Source organism: Symsagittifera roscoffensis, chromosome 9 (assembly GCF_963678635.1).
Source record: "Symsagittifera roscoffensis chromosome 9, txSymRosc1.1, whole genome shotgun sequence".
Classification (NCBI taxonomy): Eukaryota; Metazoa; Xenacoelomorpha; order Acoela; family Convolutidae; genus Symsagittifera; species Symsagittifera roscoffensis.
In genome coordinates this window covers 41,791,306-41,811,543 of record NC_087070.1, presented here as the reverse complement: position 1 = coordinate 41,811,543, position 20,238 = coordinate 41,791,306, and the positions used below count along the sequence as shown (strand labels likewise).

General features: G+C 35.9%; 1 protein-coding gene across 7 annotated transcripts in view; it reads left to right on the top strand.

The window, feature by feature from the left end:
• LOC134853887 (protein phosphatase 3 catalytic subunit alpha-like) overlaps window positions 1–18,885 on the top strand; it is a 59,816-nt gene extending 40,931 nt beyond the window's left edge. For 3 of the 7 annotated variants that reach the window (XM_063869850.1, XM_063869847.1, XM_063869845.1), the window contains 4 exons: window positions 518–605; window positions 7,629–7,726; window positions 13,643–14,016; window positions 16,984–18,885. In XM_063869850.1, the coding sequence (XP_063725920.1) occupies window positions 518–605; window positions 7,629–7,726; window positions 13,643–13,785 (329 nt within the window). In that variant the 3' untranslated portion in view covers window positions 13,786–14,016; window positions 16,984–18,885. Of the gene's footprint in view, window positions 1–517; window positions 606–1,107; window positions 1,206–7,628; window positions 7,727–13,642; window positions 14,017–16,983 lie in introns of those variants that run through there. The other 4 variants (XM_063869849.1, XM_063869848.1, XM_063869846.1 and 1 more) reach the window with 2 other exon arrangements.
• Window positions 18,886–20,238: the final 1,353 nt, after the last annotated feature.

Below are 20,238 nucleotides of genomic sequence, written 5' to 3'. Positions count from 1 at the left end.
GTTTTAGTTTCCATTTGATCAATTGTTAGTTTCACCTTCTTTTTTAAATTTATGGATCTCTTTTACTGTTTCACCCCTACCCTTTGCAAAGAGGGGGGGGGGGGGTTCATTACTAGGTGCAACATTCACATATGCTTAACCCTTGAATTATTTCATTCCAGGGGCGGCAATTCCTTATTAGGTTTCAGATGGGAGGAATAGTTAAAGAGATCCAATTTTTAATCCAATCCGAATCAAATTCAAATCAGTTCATCGTTATCAAACAGCTCAACATTTTGACTGCCTTTTTAAATGTTCATATGACATTTAAACAGATTTGACATCAAAACTTAACTTGGCAATAAAACATGACTTGTAAAACAAACTATGTGAGAGTTTGAATGTATATTAGATGTTAGAAGCTTAGTATATCATAATGTGATCAGTTGATAATTGATAGCTAATGAAGAATTTGAATGAGTTAAGTTGGATTGTATTGTGGCGTTAAGTTGGATTGTATTGTGGTGTGTTGTTTCAGAAGCCAGCCAGGTGGCTCAGCGGAAAGAGGTGATCAGGAACAAGATCCGTGCAATCGGCAAAATGGCCAGAGTCTTCACTGTCCTCAGGTTAGATCATATAAACACGCAACAACCCCAGCCCCCGCTACTTTTCCACCTGTACCTCTACGTCATTAACTACTCTATTATGCCATATTAGATATTAAATAATGGCTTAAGGTAACATTTGAGTGTGGTATTGGAGGAAGGCCCCGCTATAAAACATGTCTGGAGAAATACTATGGTCGATTTACGGAAAAGTACTTAGACTAATGAGATCAATTATCAGGAATGCAGCAGTAATACTAGAAGTGGTAGCCAAACAGAACATGCACTTTGTTGAACCAATTTTGTCATTAATTTAAATCAGATGGTTGCGAATTCATGAAGCTGTAAATGGAATTGATTAACAATATGGCAGGTGCTTCTAGTGATACTGCTTGTTAATGTTGAGTTGATCATTGATTTGTGGACTAGTTGATGATGATGATGATGATGATGATGATAAGAAGAGAGATAATGTAAAGATGGTTTTGTTGAGGGTTCGTTTGATAAACTTAATTGCACACAGGGAGGAAAGTGAGAGCGTTCTCCAGCTCAAGGGTCTCACTCCCAACGGACTGTTGCCCCTGGGAACACTCTCAGGTGGCAAGGAGACCATACACGATGGTAAGAGAACAGGACCCCAGGGATGTCCCCCTCTCCCTAATTCCGACCCCCATCCCCCATCCCAACACCTATCCCACAGCTACACCCACAGATAGCTCCTATAAGACACTTTGCTAGTTTCACATGAAGTCGATAGGATATTCTAGTAGATAGCATTTAGGGGTTTTAAATTTTTGTTTCTTGCCGAAGTGAAATCGTACTTAGTAAAATTGAATTGAAATCTTGTCAAACTGGCTCAAGGCAATTTCATTTCTCTTTGAACTGAAAAATCTTGGTATTATGATTACCGAAATGTAGAAAAACTAATTCAGGTGTTTTCGTTATGAAAAATTTCAAAAAAATCTTCTTTTTCCGTTTTGCCTTGACTGCCTTGTCTCGTAGGGCTTGTGTAGCGCGTGATCCGAGAATGACGTTGTTTTTTGCTGAAATTTTTTGATAAAAATGATTTTTTGTTTTTAAATAGCAATGAACGTAGTTAAGACAGTTTATAAGTCTTGATGTTTTCTTTTCGAGTTAGATGAAAAAAAAAGTTTTTTTTCGAGTTAGGAAAAAGTGCCATATTTGATCTTTTGCTGTTTGACTTTTCTTTTCTTGAGTTCAATTTAATATCATTTAGTAAATGGAGTGCAAAGTGCACTCTCCGATAACGAAAGAGAAGTTGCGTAAAAAATGTGAACTACTTCTATTATTTTTTGAAATTTCAGTTCAGAAAACTTTTCCAAAAATGTCAATCGTTTTCTCCAGTCTCTTTGAATTTATTGACTTTTTCCAGCTCTATTTTTTGTTTTCGTTGTGAATAAGTTACATTTCAAATATAAATGATATAATTGGATGGAAATCATAGCTTTCCAGAGTTTTTTAAACTTCGTAAATTAATTGAGAAATTGTATCTGCAAATATTTAGGAGTTTTTCAATAAGATTTCGAATTTTCATTTTTTCTTTTTTATCTTAGTTAATATTAATCAACAGATTGAACCATATGAAACATCTAAATGCTCCTAATGCAGTTTGTTTGGTTTCAAGAGATTTATTAAGGTGTCCTTGTAATATTTTTGACCACATTTTTTGACCGGCACTTCATTGTTTTTGTCTCTCTGTCTCCATTTCATAGTTTTGAGAAAGATTATATTGTTAGTTATAAACTGAATCCTCATAATGGCTAAAGTTAAAGCTTAAACAATTTTAAGTTCTGGAGTTCTGTTTTTTGTTCTTTTTCCTTGATTAAAAAAGAGCTTACATTTCAATAAAGCCCGAATCGTCTTTGTGACTTAACAATGTTTTCTTAAATTATTCTCTTTTCTCTGAACGGCGATTTTTTCAACTGATTTCTGTTTTTCTTTTTGCTGATTTTTCTCGTATACCAAAGGGGTAAATTTGCACTTCGTTTTATTTGAACTAAACCTTTTAATCTTTCCAAAAAGACCCAAAAAACTCATTTAATACTTTCTTTGGACTGAAAAGTTTTTTGGTAGATATATTATCTTTTGAACCTGTTTTTCAGAAGTTGTGTTTAGATAGTTTTTTTGAAAGGTCGGTGAACGTATTTCAGGCTCTTATATAGGTCATGATGATTTTTTTTTTCAGATAAAATCTTAACATTTGTTCAAGCTCAAATTAAACTTTTGCGGTTTGATATTTGATTCCATTTTAAGTTAAATTCATTTGTTAAAATGAAAGCTATTCCACTATCAAACATATAAAGTTAAAAGGTCACGAAAACGTAATCGACTTCTAGTTTTGGAAGTGGAGTTTAACTTTCATCAGATTCCCCAGCGGAATAAAAGGTTTACCGAATGATCTAGTTTTTCTCAAATTGGTTTAGTTTTATCAATTAAGTGTCAGCAAAAATAGTTCTAGAAATTGAAAGGGCTTCAAGGCCAGCTACTTTTTTCTTTGAAATTCGACAGACACTTGAGATTTTCTTTTTTAAAATGTTTAATTGCCTTCCTTGACTCTTTTCCCACTTTTTTTTGATTGTTTAAAATTCGATTAACGTAGTGTAGTCTCGTATATGAGTTGTCATGGTTTTTTTAACGAAAAGCCTTGCCAGGCTCATAGTTACTTTTTCGCGGATTGATATTTGTTTTTTTTTTAAGTTGTACCTCCGATTTTTTTTTGAATTTCAATTCATTTCGTTTGTTGTAAGCAAGTCAAACTGCACTATCGAACAGCAAATGTATAAAGGTCTCTAAAAACGTGATCAACTTGTAGTTTCGAAAGTGAATTTAGTATTCAGATTTTCCAGCAAAATAAAAATTTAATTGATCCAGTTTTCTTAAATCGGGTTAATTTAATCAAAAAATTGCCGGTCATAAATTTCAAAGAGTTTTAAGGGCATCTAATTTTCTACAGTTGATGTTTTTTTTTCAAAAAAATAAGTCAGATTTTTTTGTTTACTTGCGTTCGTTGAATCTTTTTAACTATGTTTTTGATTTCATATAGAAGAAAAATGCCGAAGACAAATTATTTCCAAACTCGAAGACGTTTGATTTCAGTTTCAACTGAATCAGCTTTCTATACTTTGCCCATTTGTTGTTTTGAAGTTCAACTTCGCATCGTGAGCCACATAAGCATTAGGCTTTTAACTGTTAAATTACTTTTTCATTCGATTTTCCCAAATGGGTTAATTAAATTTTCAACAAAAAAATGTTATTTGAACTTAAAAAGGCTTACGGTTATCTATTCTGTTTTATGGAATTGGAAATATAAAAAAACGTTGGCTATGTTCTTGGATACTAAAAGGGATCGTTTTCAAATCAATTAAGCATCGTGCAAGGCTGTCTCTAGCCTGGAGTGCTAAGTGCGATTTCACTTCAGATGCAAATCATAATGTTAAGGGGAGAGTTATATTTAGAAAGGAGGAAATGTTATTTAAGTTTGTCGTCCCGTGAAATGTATTGTACCTGTACCGTCAGTGCCTCCAAATGCACCTGAACTGAATAGAACGTAACAGTAATAGTACAGTAGCTTTTCAGTAGATCAGAAGGGAACGTTCACTATTCTAATACGTACCTGTTGTCCTATTTATGTTGAATCGATTCTTCTAAACCATAGTTTGCATACCAATACCTGGTCAATTACATTTTACACAATCTCAAACAGTTGAATGGGCTTGTTCAGTACTATTAAAACGTTTGATCATTTGAATCATTTCTCTAGTCCCCCCCCCCCCCCCCATTAATTGTCTATCTGCTTAGACGACCATTCAGTCAACAAAATCTATATGCTCACAGTGTAATATTTCGATGAGCTCTCTGAGTTAGAGAACAACTGGAGAAATGAATTTGAATGCAAGCTAAATAGACAACGGCGAGGGGCCATGTTTAAGTGATGATGAATTTCAGCTGGTTCTGTAGCTGGAAACTAACTTGGTCCTGGCGAAAAAAAAAACGTGTTAACGTGGTTTTGATATGTCCCCAATGTCGATGCACTGAATTCAATGCAATTAATGCCTTGTTGTACCAGAAGTTATCCGTTGAAGTTTATCATCTACTCTCTACTTGGCGGAGAAACCATTCAAATGCAATACCATTTAGTGTATGGGCAGTAGATTTAGAGTAAATGGATCGCTTCAACCACAAATCGTGTTTTATAATATTATATGAAGTAGAATGTTGTTGACCAGGTGTTTTAGACGAAAGTCTCCTGATTGAATGTGATTTTGATTTTCCTTTGCCCCCGAGGGAGGGATGAATTTGCGTCGACTGCTTTTTACCTGCCCCTTTCCTTTTGCCCAGCTGGGCAGACTTCTTTTTTTGTACCCATGTTCATCTTTTCATCTTGTGATATGAAAGAGTCATTGAAGCCTTTCTCAAATTAATCCTGTGAGGAGTATCTGAAAGTGCAAGTTTGCAGTCCGCTTTGCTTGGTATGTAAAGTTTAAGATGCAGTTAGGGAAATGGGCTGGTAAAAAGCGGTGAATGTTACCCGTAGTACTCTGAGAGCGAGGGAAGGTAGTTGGGCTTAAAAATAGTACAGTGACCACATGAAGTGAAGCATTAGTCTATTGGTTGCATTGCTGACTGACTGACTTCTACTAAAATGCATTAGCAAATGTGACAGCCTTGAAGTGAAGGAGCATTATTAGAATAGACGCAAAATGAGCCCCACTGAATCGGACATGACAATGTTTACTAGTGGTGGGAATTACCTGCAGCAATGCAAACACATGATGGATATTGCATACAACTTGGCTCATGTGATTTTGAATGGGGAGGGAGTGATTTTGCAGGGCTATTTTGCTACCCTTAGTGTAATCATGGTTACCACACAAAACGAACGACAATGTTCAATTGCAACCTATATGCACTCATGCAATCAACAAAAACAATCAATCATAGTGTGAAAAAGAAGGGCAAACATCAGACAGGTCAAACGTCCGAAAGGTTAGAGCAGTTGTTTGCCGGAACGAAGCAGATGTCGAATGTCTGAACGATGCAATTGCTGTTGCGACCACTTCATGAAATAGGAAAGAACTGTGGCGAAGGGTGTTTTTTGTTGATTTTTGAAAGATCATAGATCGTCAACTGTGGTATCACATTTTAATTCTGATTCAAAAAAAAATCAAAGATTTGGTCACAATTTTTGTTAACACACTCATCTGTCCAGGTAGAATGTTTGAATGCACGACCTTCAAATGAGGTCGAAAAATTCTGTCCTACTTGGATGGCTAGCGGCTTCTGTTGTTTAAATCCAGGTCTGTCGAGAACTCAGTGGCTGGTGCAGCTTTTAATGAGAAAACCATAGCAAACTAGTGGTAGTTCGACACGGGTAGAACATTCCATTTTTGATTTCTAAAAAATACCATTTTTATGAACGAAATGACTGGTGTTTGATAGATCGTGTTTTTTTTTCATACCCAAATTCATGCCAAATCTAGGTGAATTAAGTGCCGGCTATCGGATGTTTGATCTAACTGGATGTTTTCTCTCGGATCTTTTTGAGACGATCAGGTTTGGCATAAGTTTATTACCCCGTTGGCATATACATTCTCAACCATGATTAGCCCTTCAATAGTGCAAATGTCCACCTGCAAGCTTAATGATTTGATGGTTTTCCATTCAAAGTTGAATTGTTAGTGTACAATCATATGTGTTATTGGCAATTTGTAATTTTGACAATGAATCATGTCATTAATTCCAACTGGATTTTAACCTAACTTCAATTTCAGGTTAAGCATAGGATAGGTTGCGGGTAATACATAACAGGGTTTTCCAATCAATTATGCTTTCATTTTGCGGGTGTTTGAATGGTGTTGTTAGAGATTTGATCTCGAGTTTGACTGAACCAACTAGTTAGTCAAAGTATGGTTTAGTAGAAAAATGGTGTCACTTATTAAGGGTCATGAACTTATATAGGTCTTAGTGATTTTTTAGTTTTTTTGCAGGAAAATTCTTAATTTGTTCAGGCTCAAATCTACTTTTCACGGTCTGACTTGATTTCTTTTCAAGTTAGTTCATTTCCTTTGTTAAAAGGAAGGCAAACTCCACTATCGAACAGCAAAAGTGTAAAGGTCACGAAAAACGTGATCGACTTCTAAGTTCGAAAATGGAATTTAATTATCAGATCTCCCAGCGAAATAAAAAGTTTACTTATTGATCCAGTTTTCTCAAATTGAGTTACTGTGTCAAACTCAAAAAAAAGTGTCAATCAGAAATTGTTCCAGAAATTTAAAGAGCTTTAAGACCATTTATTTTTTTCTTTGAAATTTGAAAGTAGAAATTTTTTCGAAAAACGGTCGTTTTTTTGTCTTGACTTCATGACTCTTTTCCAACTGTTTGTTGGCTATGTTCAGGGTAAGTGAAAAACATTAAGTGCATAAGATGAATCAGCCTCTAGTCTTCCTATAGAGGCTAGATTGCCCAGAGTTTTTTCAATATCAATTATCGGGGTCCGTAAAATGATCGAGATTATTATCGTCACTGTGTGGCGTTTTGTTTTCAAAAGCTCATGATAATTAAATAATGATTGTAACATAAGTTAACGATCTTAAAGTTTTATGTTTTTTCTGTTTCATTTGAGGGGGATGAAAATATAATATTTGACCTGAAAATTAAAATAATATCAGCTATTGCTTTCTGGTGCATATATGCTAGTAACATTGCTAATAATTAAATTAAAGATTCAAGTATTAAGAAAAAGACTAATGTGTACTTGTAGTGACAATTCGATGAAAGGGACAATTTGTAGCATTATCATAAGCGCCAATCATTGAAAATTCTTCGGTGATGTTTTCGATGAAAATCGAAAGTTGGTTTTTGGTTTTCTTTTTCATCTACGCGATTTCAACCGTGTGTTAGCTAAGTTTTGAAATCTGCAAATTGTCACTTAGACAGAATTGTGGTGTTAACGTTAGTGTGGTCTGTAAATTAGTTGATATGTATAAACAGTAGATTACATGTGTGTTGTATTGTGGCCTTTAGGGAAGAGAGTGAGAAAGTAGTGGCCTTGAAAGGTCTCACTCCCACGGGCATGTTGCCCATCGGGGTGCTCTCAGGGGGCACTCGCTCCTTAGATGATGGTAAGACACCTAAAACAACAACACCAGCAACTGCCGCCACCGCCGCAAATATACAAACATCAAAAGAGAAGGCCTATCTTCGGTTATATGGCCCAATAAAACAATTTCAATACTCTAACAACACTTGGAGCTCTCTGAGACCACCCTCGCACCCCCAACCCCCCCCCCCCCCTTATCGAGGTTTTTTTTTCGGCCGATGTTGACGACTCAAAGGGATGTATTCGTATTAAAACCTGTGTTCATTTGTGATTCGGTTTCAAATAAAAATCAAGACATTTCTCTCCGTGTCGAGAAAATTGGTCTGAATTTTTCAGATTTTCCAACTAAATGATTCTTCTACGATTCGACGAAATATGATTAGACTGAACCTCGAATTCAATCCTACTATTACGTTATTTTAGCTGCAATTAATTCTGTTTTGGTTGGTGTTTGTTTGCCTTAGCTGGGTCTAGGACAACAGGCCAACGGGACTTCAAGACGAAAATTAAACTTCACACGCACCTCAAAGCGCCAATCTTTGACCAGTAAAATGTTTATCTTCAAAAGTTTAAGCAAGTTCATAATAAGCGTTCTTCGTAACAACAGATAGGTCAGCCGGATTTTATTCCTAAAGATCAATTAGAGGCTCATATTTAAGAAAAAGCCAATAACTTATAAAGAAAGCTCATGAAATTCAGAAATGCTTTAAAACAGTTTTCTTATTAATCATATTTCTTGACTCTTTGTCAAATTGTTCGGCTTGAAGTCCTTCTTCTACGATTCGGCTTGAAGTCCCATCGGCTTTATGTCCGGCACCCGCCTTAGCTAATCGCTCCTTACTAAACAGAAACTAAATCAGAAAAATTTAAGCTTCAATTTTTCCTTCGAAGTTGAATTTCTCTAGAAATCATAGTAGAAACATTTTAAGTGCTCAGCAACTGGTTCTCATTTTATATTTTCAATTCAGTTTAAGTTGTCCATTTGTCGTCAAATTGGCTTGTGGGTTATTTACCCAATTACAAAAACTTCTAGTGAAACCAATGGGTACAGCATAAAATTGCTCTTGACACTGTTGGGAGTGGGGTGACGAGGGTTGAAGAGCTAGATTTTTAATGATGTGGTTGGAATGATTTTTATGTCTAGTTTGGGCTGTATAACCCAAGGACCCTTATCTTTTTATTACCATAGGAACTCTTTAACTATATCCCCCTTTTGCTAAAGGGGGAGAGGAGATTCGTTTCTAGGAATATAATCTCACATGCTTATTTTTTATGGGGGGGGGGGGGGGGGATATTCGTTACTATAGGTACCCGAGGGAGGATGTAGTTAAAGAGATCCCTACCATATTATAAAATACGTCCGAGCGCAAAATCATCACCGCCACCACCATTCAAACTCATAATAAAACCATTTCATGCCTGAATTCAGAAATTGTCAACTGAAGATAGCGAGGTGGCTAACTGTATGAAAATTTTGATAGGAACCAATGAAATAATCTAAGTTCTACAATAAAGCTGTGAATTTTCAAATGCAAGTGTAGTCTATTGCTTTTTTGGAATTCGAGGTGTTGGAAAGTGAATCGTGATTCTGCAGTGTTGGACGTACATATGTATGTAATGCTAAGGTGCTTGAGGATACAGGCATCTAAAAACCACTTCTTGATTTTTGAAGATAATTTTGCAAATGATTGCGCTCCGCTAATTTCTTCAGTAATGAAGATGCTGGTGTTTCGGGTAGCGTTTCTAACTCTGTTTTTTTTCGGTTGTTGATTGAAATATAAATTTTCTTTTTTCGTTTCAACAGATAAATCCTGTTTTCTTAGGAGCCCCACACTACGCGTGGCCTCTCTCTCTCTCTCTTGGTGTCAAAGAGGACAATCAGTTTTTATCAGACCAGCCCTAAAACAGATATAATAATGCCTGGCTTAACTATCAATATAACTAAGAAGCGCGTAGGAAATTGAATTTTTAAGGATCGCGAAGATCTGGGTTTGATTGTGCTGAGTGTTTAATTTTGATACTCACTATGGATTTAACTGCGAAAATTTTGTGTCTGAACAATCCAAAAAAATCCTAAAACACCTTTTCCTAGGCAAAACTTCATTACCGCTTCAGAAGCATCGAAAAATGGGAAAATTATTGAGCATTCAACGTCCCGAATTGAAAAAAAACTGAGTTAGAAATAGGTCCGAAATTAGCAAAAATGAAGGAAGTTGCTAAAAGTTAAAACTCTGAACTATTTGCGGGAAAAATTTTCAAAAATGAGCTTGCATGCAGTTAGAAATGAAGTTTCGTATTTTTGCAGCTTTCTTTATTTCTGTTATACTTGGGTGGTGTTGTTTTGACTAGGGCGTTCGTTTGCCACTGCTAATTGAAATGCTCTGTGCTTCTTCTCAACTTTGACTCTCTTCTAATTTCTTTTCTCGATGACCTGAATTTAATTGAATTGAGCCATGCTTACCATCCAACCAACTCTAATGCCATGACATGATGATAAATGATGATGCAACTGCAATGTCATTGTTTCAAACCGCGAGGCTTCCAAGTTTGCTCGAGTGTTGCTTGAAAATTTAATTGGCTGAATACATCAACGACGATTCGGTTTCAAACTTAAGAACATAAAGTTGCCATTTCAAAAGAATTCGAGTTAAAAAGAATTCGAGTTTTTTTTTAACAGGGGAAGATTTAGGTTTTTGCCGGGACGGTCGATGATGAACGTATTTTCAAGCCTGTTTGTAAGATTCGATGAACGTAGTTCAGACTTCTATTTAAGTCGCGATTTTTTTTCCAGGAAAATTCTTAATTTGTTCAGGCTCAAGTTTACTTTTCGCGGTCTGACTTTTGATTTCTTTTCAAGTTAGTTCATTTCCTTTGTTAAAAGGAAGGCAAACTCCACTATCGAACAGCAAAAGTGTAAAGGTCACAAAAAACGTGATCGACTTCTAAGTTCGAAAAGTGGAATTTAATTATCAGATCTCCCAGCGAAATAAAAAGTTTACTTATTGATCCAGTTTTCTCAAATTGAGTTACTTTTAACAAAAAAGTGTCAATCAGAAATGGTTCCAGAAATTTAAAGAGCTTTAAGACCATTTATTTTTTTCTTTGAAATTTGAAAGTAGAAATATTTTCGAAAAACAGTTGGAAAAGAGTCAATGAACGCAAGTAAACAGAAAAAAGTGACTGTCTGTTGGCTATGTTCTTTTTTATATGCCGACAAAATTGATTTTTTCAACTCTCCTAAACAAAAAGATCCAATTTTGCGAAGTGTTTGAACAATCATTTGCATTTATGGCACGGGATTTATGATTTATTCTTGAATTTAGTTTATATAAGCGGCTTAAAAGTTAGTAGGCCAAAATGGTTATCGTAAAATAATACACAGAAGATACCTTGTGGGTAGTGAATATATCTCATTCTAGACTGAGCCTCCAATAAATGCGAATGTCTTGTAAGGCATTAATCCTCAAACCAGGCTTTTGAGTTGTATTTGAAAAATTGGCAGCATTTCGTTACTGGTAAATAGAAATTGACTGCAGGAATGACAGTTAATAAGTTTTATGCAATCAAAAGGTTTGATTCTAATGGTATTGGTTTACGAAAAAGTACGTTACACTCTCTAGCGGACTCAGAATCCAAATTTTTCCAAAGGTTTCCCCCTATGGTACTATTTTACGACAACCAGTTCTGAAATAGAATTTTCGAAAGGCGCCTTTCGTACCAAATACACTAATTTTGAGAGGGGAGCACACGTCGAAGAAAAACTTCTAGAAAGTTCCTACTCAAAACAACATTTTCGCTGTCACATTCAAATTGTCATTCTGGTTTCGGCAGAGCTCCAAAACTTCAAAATGGCTGCCCTAAAAAAAGGTCGCTAGTCTTTTTCATAAATTACTGCCTGTGCACACCCTGGTAAACCCAAAACTTCGCTCAGTATTGAAAATCGGAACCGAATTGGTTCCTATCCTTTCATCACTTCATGTTATATCACTGGGAATGCAATAAGAAGCTATAGTTGAATGTTTATAGCACAGCTGAAACGAATCATTCCTGCATCGACAACCAAATTCATCACCGAAGCGTCAATTAAACTTATTTCCCACTAAAGTCTTCGTTTTTGTTTGGCCATATGCTAGCGGTACTAAAGTTCACGGTTGGATTTGATCTTTGGCACAGAATGATCAAATCCAACTTGCATTTTTTTAGTTGAAATCTTTGAAAAACTGAAACAAGAACAAATTGAAATTGCCATTACAATATGATATTGAAAACTCAAGTGTTGTAATATAAGAACGAATCTCTTTTTTTGGTGTTTCTGCCATTACTTGAAGTATCTGCGCGCTCAAACAGCTTCGCGGCTGTTATGATTCGGCACAATTGATCGACTGTTATGATTTTTTCGGCTGTTCGATTCGGATGTTATATTTGTCAGAACAATCATAGGCTGACATGCTAGTATGTGTAATGAATTCAAAATAGGAGGTAGAAAGGCAGCTCTCCAAATGAGGAGCTCGGACAGTCTGTGCCACTGACCGTTAAGTTGAGTCGCGTCATGCAATTTCTCTGCTCTTTTCTGATTTTAATTAATAATCAAAACAATAATAATAATTTAAGGCCAATTAACTAAGTGAATTTTCGCTCTTTTGGTTTTTCCAGGAAAAGTGAAAGTTTGTTGACTCTCTTTTTTCGACTTCGAAAAGTTTTTTGTAGCCCTTTTTTGAAGCTAAATTTTAAATTTAAATTTTTAAGTGGAACTACTATTACGCCCTTCAACAACAAAAATAGAATTTGCACCAAAAAAAGTCAATGATTTTGTTGCTTTGGTGCATTTTATTCTTAAGATCAGCGGTCGTTAAGATCGTTCATTAGGGATTAATTTGATTAAATGTCATAATTCTTTAAATCAAAAAAGTTGACATGGTGTAATTTATTGTAGACTAGAAATTTAGAAAAATTCATTAAGTTTTTTTGCCTGAGTGAGTTTATTAAGGCTTTTCCAACTTTCTGTTGGCTAAATTAATTAATTACTGGTTTAACACGACATACCACTTATGAACTACGACAATTATCAGTTTGAGTTAAAAGTTCAGCTGCGGACGTCGGATTGAGTGGTCTAGTTGTGGTTGTGGTACTGGTATCATATATGGGTTTTTGTTGATGTTCTTGTTGAAGGGAGCCTACCTGGCGAGATTAAAAATGTGATTAATTTGAAGAAAAAAAACTTGTTGAAACTCTTAGTGAATCTGTTTGAAATTCAGTGCTACTAAGTCTACTGATCACTGCTGTGTTTTACCCGATTGATTTTGGAATAGCAATACACGAACTAGAAGTTCTTGGAATTGAGGAGCGGTTGCTAAGTTAACTACTGCTTCAGTTGGAATTAATTTGAGAAAACTCATTGTCTAAATTACAATTTTGTCATTTTTGCATACTGATTGTGCACGATTAACCCATTTCAGTTTGCTAAACCCCTTTTCACTAATGACAAACTAACTGAGCAAACTAAAATATTGAACTAATTTATTCAAAATTAAGTCAAATTTCCATTTTGAAAGGCAGAAAAGCATTTGTTCTAAAGTAGGAATGCTGCATGTTGATTGTCATCCAATGCAATTTGGTTTGATATTTTTTAGTCGATATAATCATTATATGACTTGTTTGTACTTTGCACGCTTTTTAGTATCATAATCACACCCCTCTGTTTTTGCGGCGTGCAACTATGTATTTTGAAAGGACGCTTGGAAGCTGGGCGCGTGGAGGAGCTATTGAGGATCATAGGATGAGAAAAGTCAAGTGATGAACAATTAATAAAAGCTGATGAACATGTTATTGCTTTTCATGATCTGTTTATTTTTCTCATTCTATGGCATTTAAATAGCTTTTTCAGCTCAACTGGCGCCTTTAATTTGAAGTTAGAAAATCGAATGTTGATTGATTTCAGCGTTAATTGGATTTGATCCAACTCGGAAAATTGCGGGCTTTGAGGAGGCGAAAGAGTTAGACAAGGTCAACGAGCGGATGCCGCCCAGGAAAGATTCGAACAACCTAAACAACTCAGCCGCGGGAGGGAACAAACCCTACTGACCTCAAAAAGCTAATGGGATCAAGACGAGGACGTCAATAAAAGAAGAAGACAATAAATGAAATGGAAACGCTATCTGAATAACCATCCAACAAAAAACATCAGCACAACTCGAAAACAGCAATGCATCATCTGCTTTATTATAAAGAAGGCACACAAAGAAGACTAAACGTTGAGATGTTCATACAACACATCTATCTGAAATCTTTCACCATAACTATCCCCTAAAACAAGTAAGAACTTAACTTTCGCGAGCGACCTAGTCCTATACAACTGTTGCTCAGTGTTACTGTACTGCTGATCGTCCCGTTGGATACATTTAAAACATTAGCTGCATCGTTTCGCGCTGCTTTATGAGCAATATCACGAGTTATACCACGAGCTCACTCTTTTTCAACTACTGACTCTTCAAGCATAAGCTGCGGCTCAGTATCCGCTTTATTGTTGGCTTTTGTTTGGAAAACAGCACGGGCATATGGCTCAATGGTCAAGACATTTTCGCCAATCGTTTGTTTTTTTTTACAACATTAAAGCACCTTGAATGAGCTCTAAACTGATTTGTGATAACCCTTGCGATAAACCAAGGTATTTCAGTCGGGTACAAGACTTTTTTACGGTAATTAACTTTGTTCGCAGGACTCATCTCCTAGACTCATTCATCTACTGTGCCTTTCTGTTGCAACAGAAATATTTTGAGCATGTCAGCTTTTTTATATTCGGCCTAATTGAAATTTGCTTTTTATGCTGGTTGTAATTTTAATCTACGCTAGATGTTAAATCTCATTTCATTTTCTGTTTTTTTTTGGCTCAAAAGGTTTCGGCTTATGTTGTAGCGACTTCGTTTGCCCCGTTCGATAACCGAAAACTGTGTTTTTGTTTGCGTTCTTACGATAAGGAGACTTTAAATGTTCTGTTTTAGAGTTTTTTTCGACTTGAAGGTTTTCTTTATGTTTTTTTGGCTTTTTTACCGCTCGATAATTATAAATGCCAAGTCAATCAATCATCCAGCGCATTTTGCTTAGAGTTAACACAACTGCTTGAGACGGCAAAAAGTTGTAGTTTGAATCCGAACGCGACCCGCTTTTTTTCGGACCATATCGTTCGTCTGTTTATTTTTGTTGGCTTAAGTCCCGTAGCCCGACTTGTTTTGAAATATCAGTTTACTTCCAAGTGCTTAGGACGACAAAGTCAGGATTGCGTAACCAGTCGAGATCTGTTTTTTTTTTGGAAACTGAAAAGTTTAGATACCGATATGTCTGCTAATTTTTGCCGGCCTTGTTCTGCAGAAAGGACCTTTGTTCGAAAATTTTGCTTCTTTCTAGCATTTTGAAAGCTCCTTATTTAGTCTAATACTGCATGTAGTTTGTTCCTGATACTCTTAGCTTCTGTTTTTTATAATTTTGATTTTTTATTGACAAACAATTTTTCGTATTTGATTTGAATCACGTCGTTCATTTTTGTATCGCAAGTGGTATGAAGCCTCACTTTCGCTAGGTTTTTACTTTGGAAGAAGACAATCTAGGTCAGCTGAAAAACTACTTCGAGAGTTATCGCGGTAGTTTAAATTCCGATACGGCTATATAATAGCATGTTTCATCGGATTTTTTGTTGGCTACTACTTCTTAATGCGAGAACAAGAGACTCACCATCTCCGGGCGGGATGTGATTCCGGTACACAAAAGTTTAATTTTACGAAGTTTATTTTCTACCTGTTCTTTCTTCAGTCAGCTTGAGCTAATTTTGACCGTTTTTTTCCGGTTTTTGCAGAGCGCAGCTTCGCCTCCTTGTAAATCTTTTAAATTCAAATTCTTCGTCTTCTCTGGGACGCGTGGTCTGGCGGTAAGACGTGAATCACTGGGCCGACAGCAATCAGAGTTCGAATCCGGCCAGGACAGGTTTCTTATTGCAAACTCGAAAAGTTTCGGTATGGTATCAAAAAATTTGGCATTTTTTTGTTCAGCCTAATTGTTGCCGGCTCAGTTGCCACAACGATGATGTTTCTGGGATCAGCGGAATCCTGCAATTTGTAAATTTACCAACCCTGATTTAGCATAATTTTGTTTTCCTTTTATGCTCAAAAGTGTTATATCGTGGTAGTCACCTAATATTGCGTTTGATTAAAATTAGCCTTTTTTTCATGTCCGTTGGCCAAGGACTGGGCTTCGAGTTGCTTTTACTTACAAAGGTTTTTATGGCAATTATCTTAATTTTGCCTAACTGGCGTCTGCCCGAGTATTGTCGGTTTAATGGCCGCTTTAGAAGTTTTTCTGAATGCCTAATTAACGCTAGAGGTTGTGTTTCTCAACTTGTTTCGCCTCAAATTGAACGTTTTTCGAGGTAAACCTATTAAAATTTTGTAGAAGTTTTAACTTTTTTATCGGCGTAATGGCTTGCGTCTAATTTTCTGTACGCCGGCTTGCAATGCTACATTTGTGTAGTATGATAACGCTGAGGGTGCGAAAAAGCACTTCACCTCCCTGTCAATTGTTTGTTGGCTACAATTAGTAGGTTTAAGTAAGAGTCGATGAACGTAGTTCAGACTCTATAGTAGGTCTTGATGAAATTTGTTTTTTCAGCTGAAGTCTAAAACTCATTCAGGCTCAAAATTATTTTTTCGTTTGCTTTTTGTTTTCTATCAGTCAATTTCCTTTGTTACAAGAAATGCAAACTCCACTATTGAACAGCAAAAGTGTAAAAGTCGCAAAAAACCATGATCGACTTCGAAAATGGATTTTAATTATCAAAGTTTCCAGCCAAATACAAATTTTACTTGTTGATCTAGTTTTCTCTAATTGTTTCAAGAAATTCAAAGAGCTTAAGGCCATCTTATCTTTTTTTCGAAAGTTGAGATTGTTTCAAAAAACAGTCAGCATTTTTTCTATTTACTTGCGTTTATTTACTGGTTTCCAACTGTCTGTTGGCTCTGTTTGTTTTTGCTTTTTTTAAATGTAGATTTTGTGTATTTTTATTGTTCCGACCGTTCTAAAGAGTTAAAAAGGAACTAAGGATTCGTTTTTTTTTCGGTCTTTTCCTAATGGATTATTTTCTTTACCTCAAAGAAAAACCCTGGGTCAGGTGTGGTTTCGGATTAGGTGATCAAAAAACTGATCTGAAATTTTCCGTTTTTCAGACTAAATTACACGAAGGCCAAAATACAAGGCGCAATACATTGCTTCTAGTTAGTTCTCTGTTTGTTTCAGGCATCAAAAGTGGCGTTGATTAGTTTTCGATCCCTTGTTTCCCCAATTGCAGGAATAGGAAACAGCTTATTATCTCTTACCATTTTTACAAAGCAGTCGCTGATGGAACCTGGTGGCGACAGCAAGCGCTAATTTCTTCCTTATTTAAATTTCCTATTTCGAAGAAAATTATTAGCTTGTTTAGCTTTTCTCTATAGCTGGGCAACTTATTCTACTTTTTTCGGGTTGCTTTTATTTCAAACTGAATTCACGAAATCAAACATTCTCATTCCAATTTTTGTGCTCTTCGCAACAATTCAGTTTCATGGCTCATACGTATTTCCCCCTGGAAGTCACTCTTCAGTTACATTGATTATTTCGCGCACAACGAAAACAACAGATATTGGAAATGACCTTTTCTTTGTTCATCTTAATGTTTTAGTTAGTAAAAAAACTGTGGCTCGGCTGTCCTTAATATATACAGAATATAAATTATCCAATTGAATGCATTCAAATTCACATCGGAAAGCTTAATTAATCGTTTATTACTTGTAAATAAAAGCTTGGCTCGTTTGAAAAATATGATAAATTAAGTTGAGCGAGGAAAACGCGTTGAAGGGAATTGCAGCAGTAAAATGAAGTGAAGCCCGTCAACGTCCTTGATTGCGTGGCGAGATCATTTGAGGAGGGAGTCATTATTTGCGGATTAGCGTACATCGCCTATGTTGGACGACGTTGTTATAGCGTAGTACCACCTCACACGGTATCGCTGCTTGAAAGATAAGAAGTCAACCTAGAGGCTAGTATTGCGTGAAACAACAAAGTCTTCAGGCATAGTAAGGGATGCCATTTTATGGGCCTAGTTCGCTCCTTTCTCCCAACTAGAACATCTTACCATTAAAACGGACGTTTTTGTCGGAATTATTTTGATTTGCAGCTCCGATGAGGTATTAGTCCTCAAATCTGCAGAGTACATTTTATGAGACGGTTGCTTTTAGAATACATGGAGGTGCGTTTGTTTTTTACTTTGCTTTGCTCCTTTATTTTTATATGATCACTTAATGTTCACCCCGATTGATTTGATTCTATCTTCACCCGGCGGGCGGGCGGGCGGGAGACTGAGCCAGCAGCTGTTAAGGGGGCAGGCTTCTCCTCTCCTCGCATCAGTCGGGTGTCTTAAGCTACTCCTAGCTTCTATTCTGCCAATGAAGGAAACTGGGAAAAACTCGTGGCCGTCGTTATTAAATGTTTCTTTTTTACCTACACAAACTTGACCTGACCCAATCTCAATAAATAGTGAGAAGAGTGTTTAGATGAGCAACAAAAGAGATGTTATTATCTCTCCTATTCTAATCTATCTATGTATTTCTATCATTTTCAACTCGACCCAGTTATGCAACCCAATGTCTTTGATATGCTAGATGTTTTCGTTTTTTCCTGTCAACCTTTTCCTTGAAACAATTGAACAAATTACTAATTTTTTGGATGAAACCTGGAGAATGCTGTCGCGTCTGTTTTGTTTTGTTTTTATTTCTCGAGTTTAATGACGGACGGTGCAGCACCTCATTTGGTGTCTAGTGTTAGACGAGCAGATGGAATGAAAAGAATTTAATCAATCACCCTGCCAGTTTCTCTATACGCGTACACCCTCATGAAAAAACAACCGAACTTAGAAAAAACAACGGAATGAAAAGACTACTTCAAACAACTCCTGAAATACTCCAGTTATTAATCAATCAGGATGAATATTACAAATTGTCCAATAAGCATAATATTGTTTTTGTTTATTATCACAATTTAATAAATAGAGAAATATCTTTCCATGTAAATTTTGTATCAATGAATTTAATAATAAATGTTTCAGCTGCCGCTCGCCGCTACAATTTATGGTTGTCTTTGATCGAATTCAATTTTTATGATAAACTCTTCAAAACAAGAAAAAAGATCTGATTTGGAAATAAATGTTTATTTGATGTATCTATCGGTTTTGATAATTTAGCAGCATAAGTAAAACAAGACCGATCGTATCAGTGCAAGGCCTTTAAGATCCAGACTTCCTTTTGAGGTCTATGGAGTAGCGCTTGCCTCAATTCAATTTGGAGCAATTTCTAAAACGTACAAAATCTCCGCTTGAACTTTGATAGCACGAAATAGATCGTGCGTTAATTGTCCTAAAATGACAATAGTTAAACCCCTATAACTTTAGGAAAAGTGGGTTTAAATTTGAGCTCAAAACAACATTACCTTTCGCATGATAATATAAATGCAGTCAAATAATGTTAATTTGAATGGATAAAAAATTCACCCCGAGATCAAACTTTCTGTCACTTTTTTGAACGGCGGAACAATGAAACGAAATAGCTTAAAGCCAATTGAAAGTTGACATCAGATGTCCACAGGAGACTCGAAATTTGAGGTGAAAACATACCGTACGGGTAATTTGTAAATGAGGTGTGAACAAATTGTCTGGATATCGTCGGCAAACAAATGTTCTAAACTATTCTAAGGATGACCATTTGCAGCGAGATAGTTGTCAAACACTTCATGCTAGGGTTTTTTTATGACAGGAGGGTAAATTTTCGATGAAAATTTTGACACTTTAATACGTCGGGCTAAAAACTGTTCCGAGGTCCTAAACCACTATAATGGCCTTTTTTGCCATAATTTTTGCGTTGTGGGCAAACTGAAAAAAAAATCAAACAGACAGTGAACAAGGTTTTGGGCAGTTTTAGAAGTTTTCCTATCAGAATTGTAAGGTTGATAAGCCAAAATGGATGACGTAAAATGTGCCAAAGTGTTCAGTGTTTTAGGAGACCGCAGTAAATCAATCAAAATAGTTTTTCCTATATAAAAAGTATCATTTTTTGGGTCCAAAGTTCGTAATACAAAAGAAATTATTCCATCGCAGTATCATATCAGTTCTGTTATTCGCTTATTGATAGCCTAAAAAGAAAAAACATGCGTTTAAAATTCAAAGTTCCTAGGGTTGTCAGTAATATTAATAATAAGTTTGAATTAAACAAAGTTAGTGACAAAAACTAAAAAACCTTGACTCTGGATCAATCGAGTATTTAAATGTTTAGTCTGTCAAACAATAACAGGTTCAAATTCTTTCTTAAGATTACAGAATCTTAAAAAGGATCATAGCCAGGCAAATGGTTCAATCTCGCGATGGTGTTTGACATTTCTGCCACGCTTTAAAAGCTTGCTTGCTTAGTATTTTTGATTATAGTAACCAGCATTCACGCGAACTGTAAATTTTGGGGAATGCGAGAC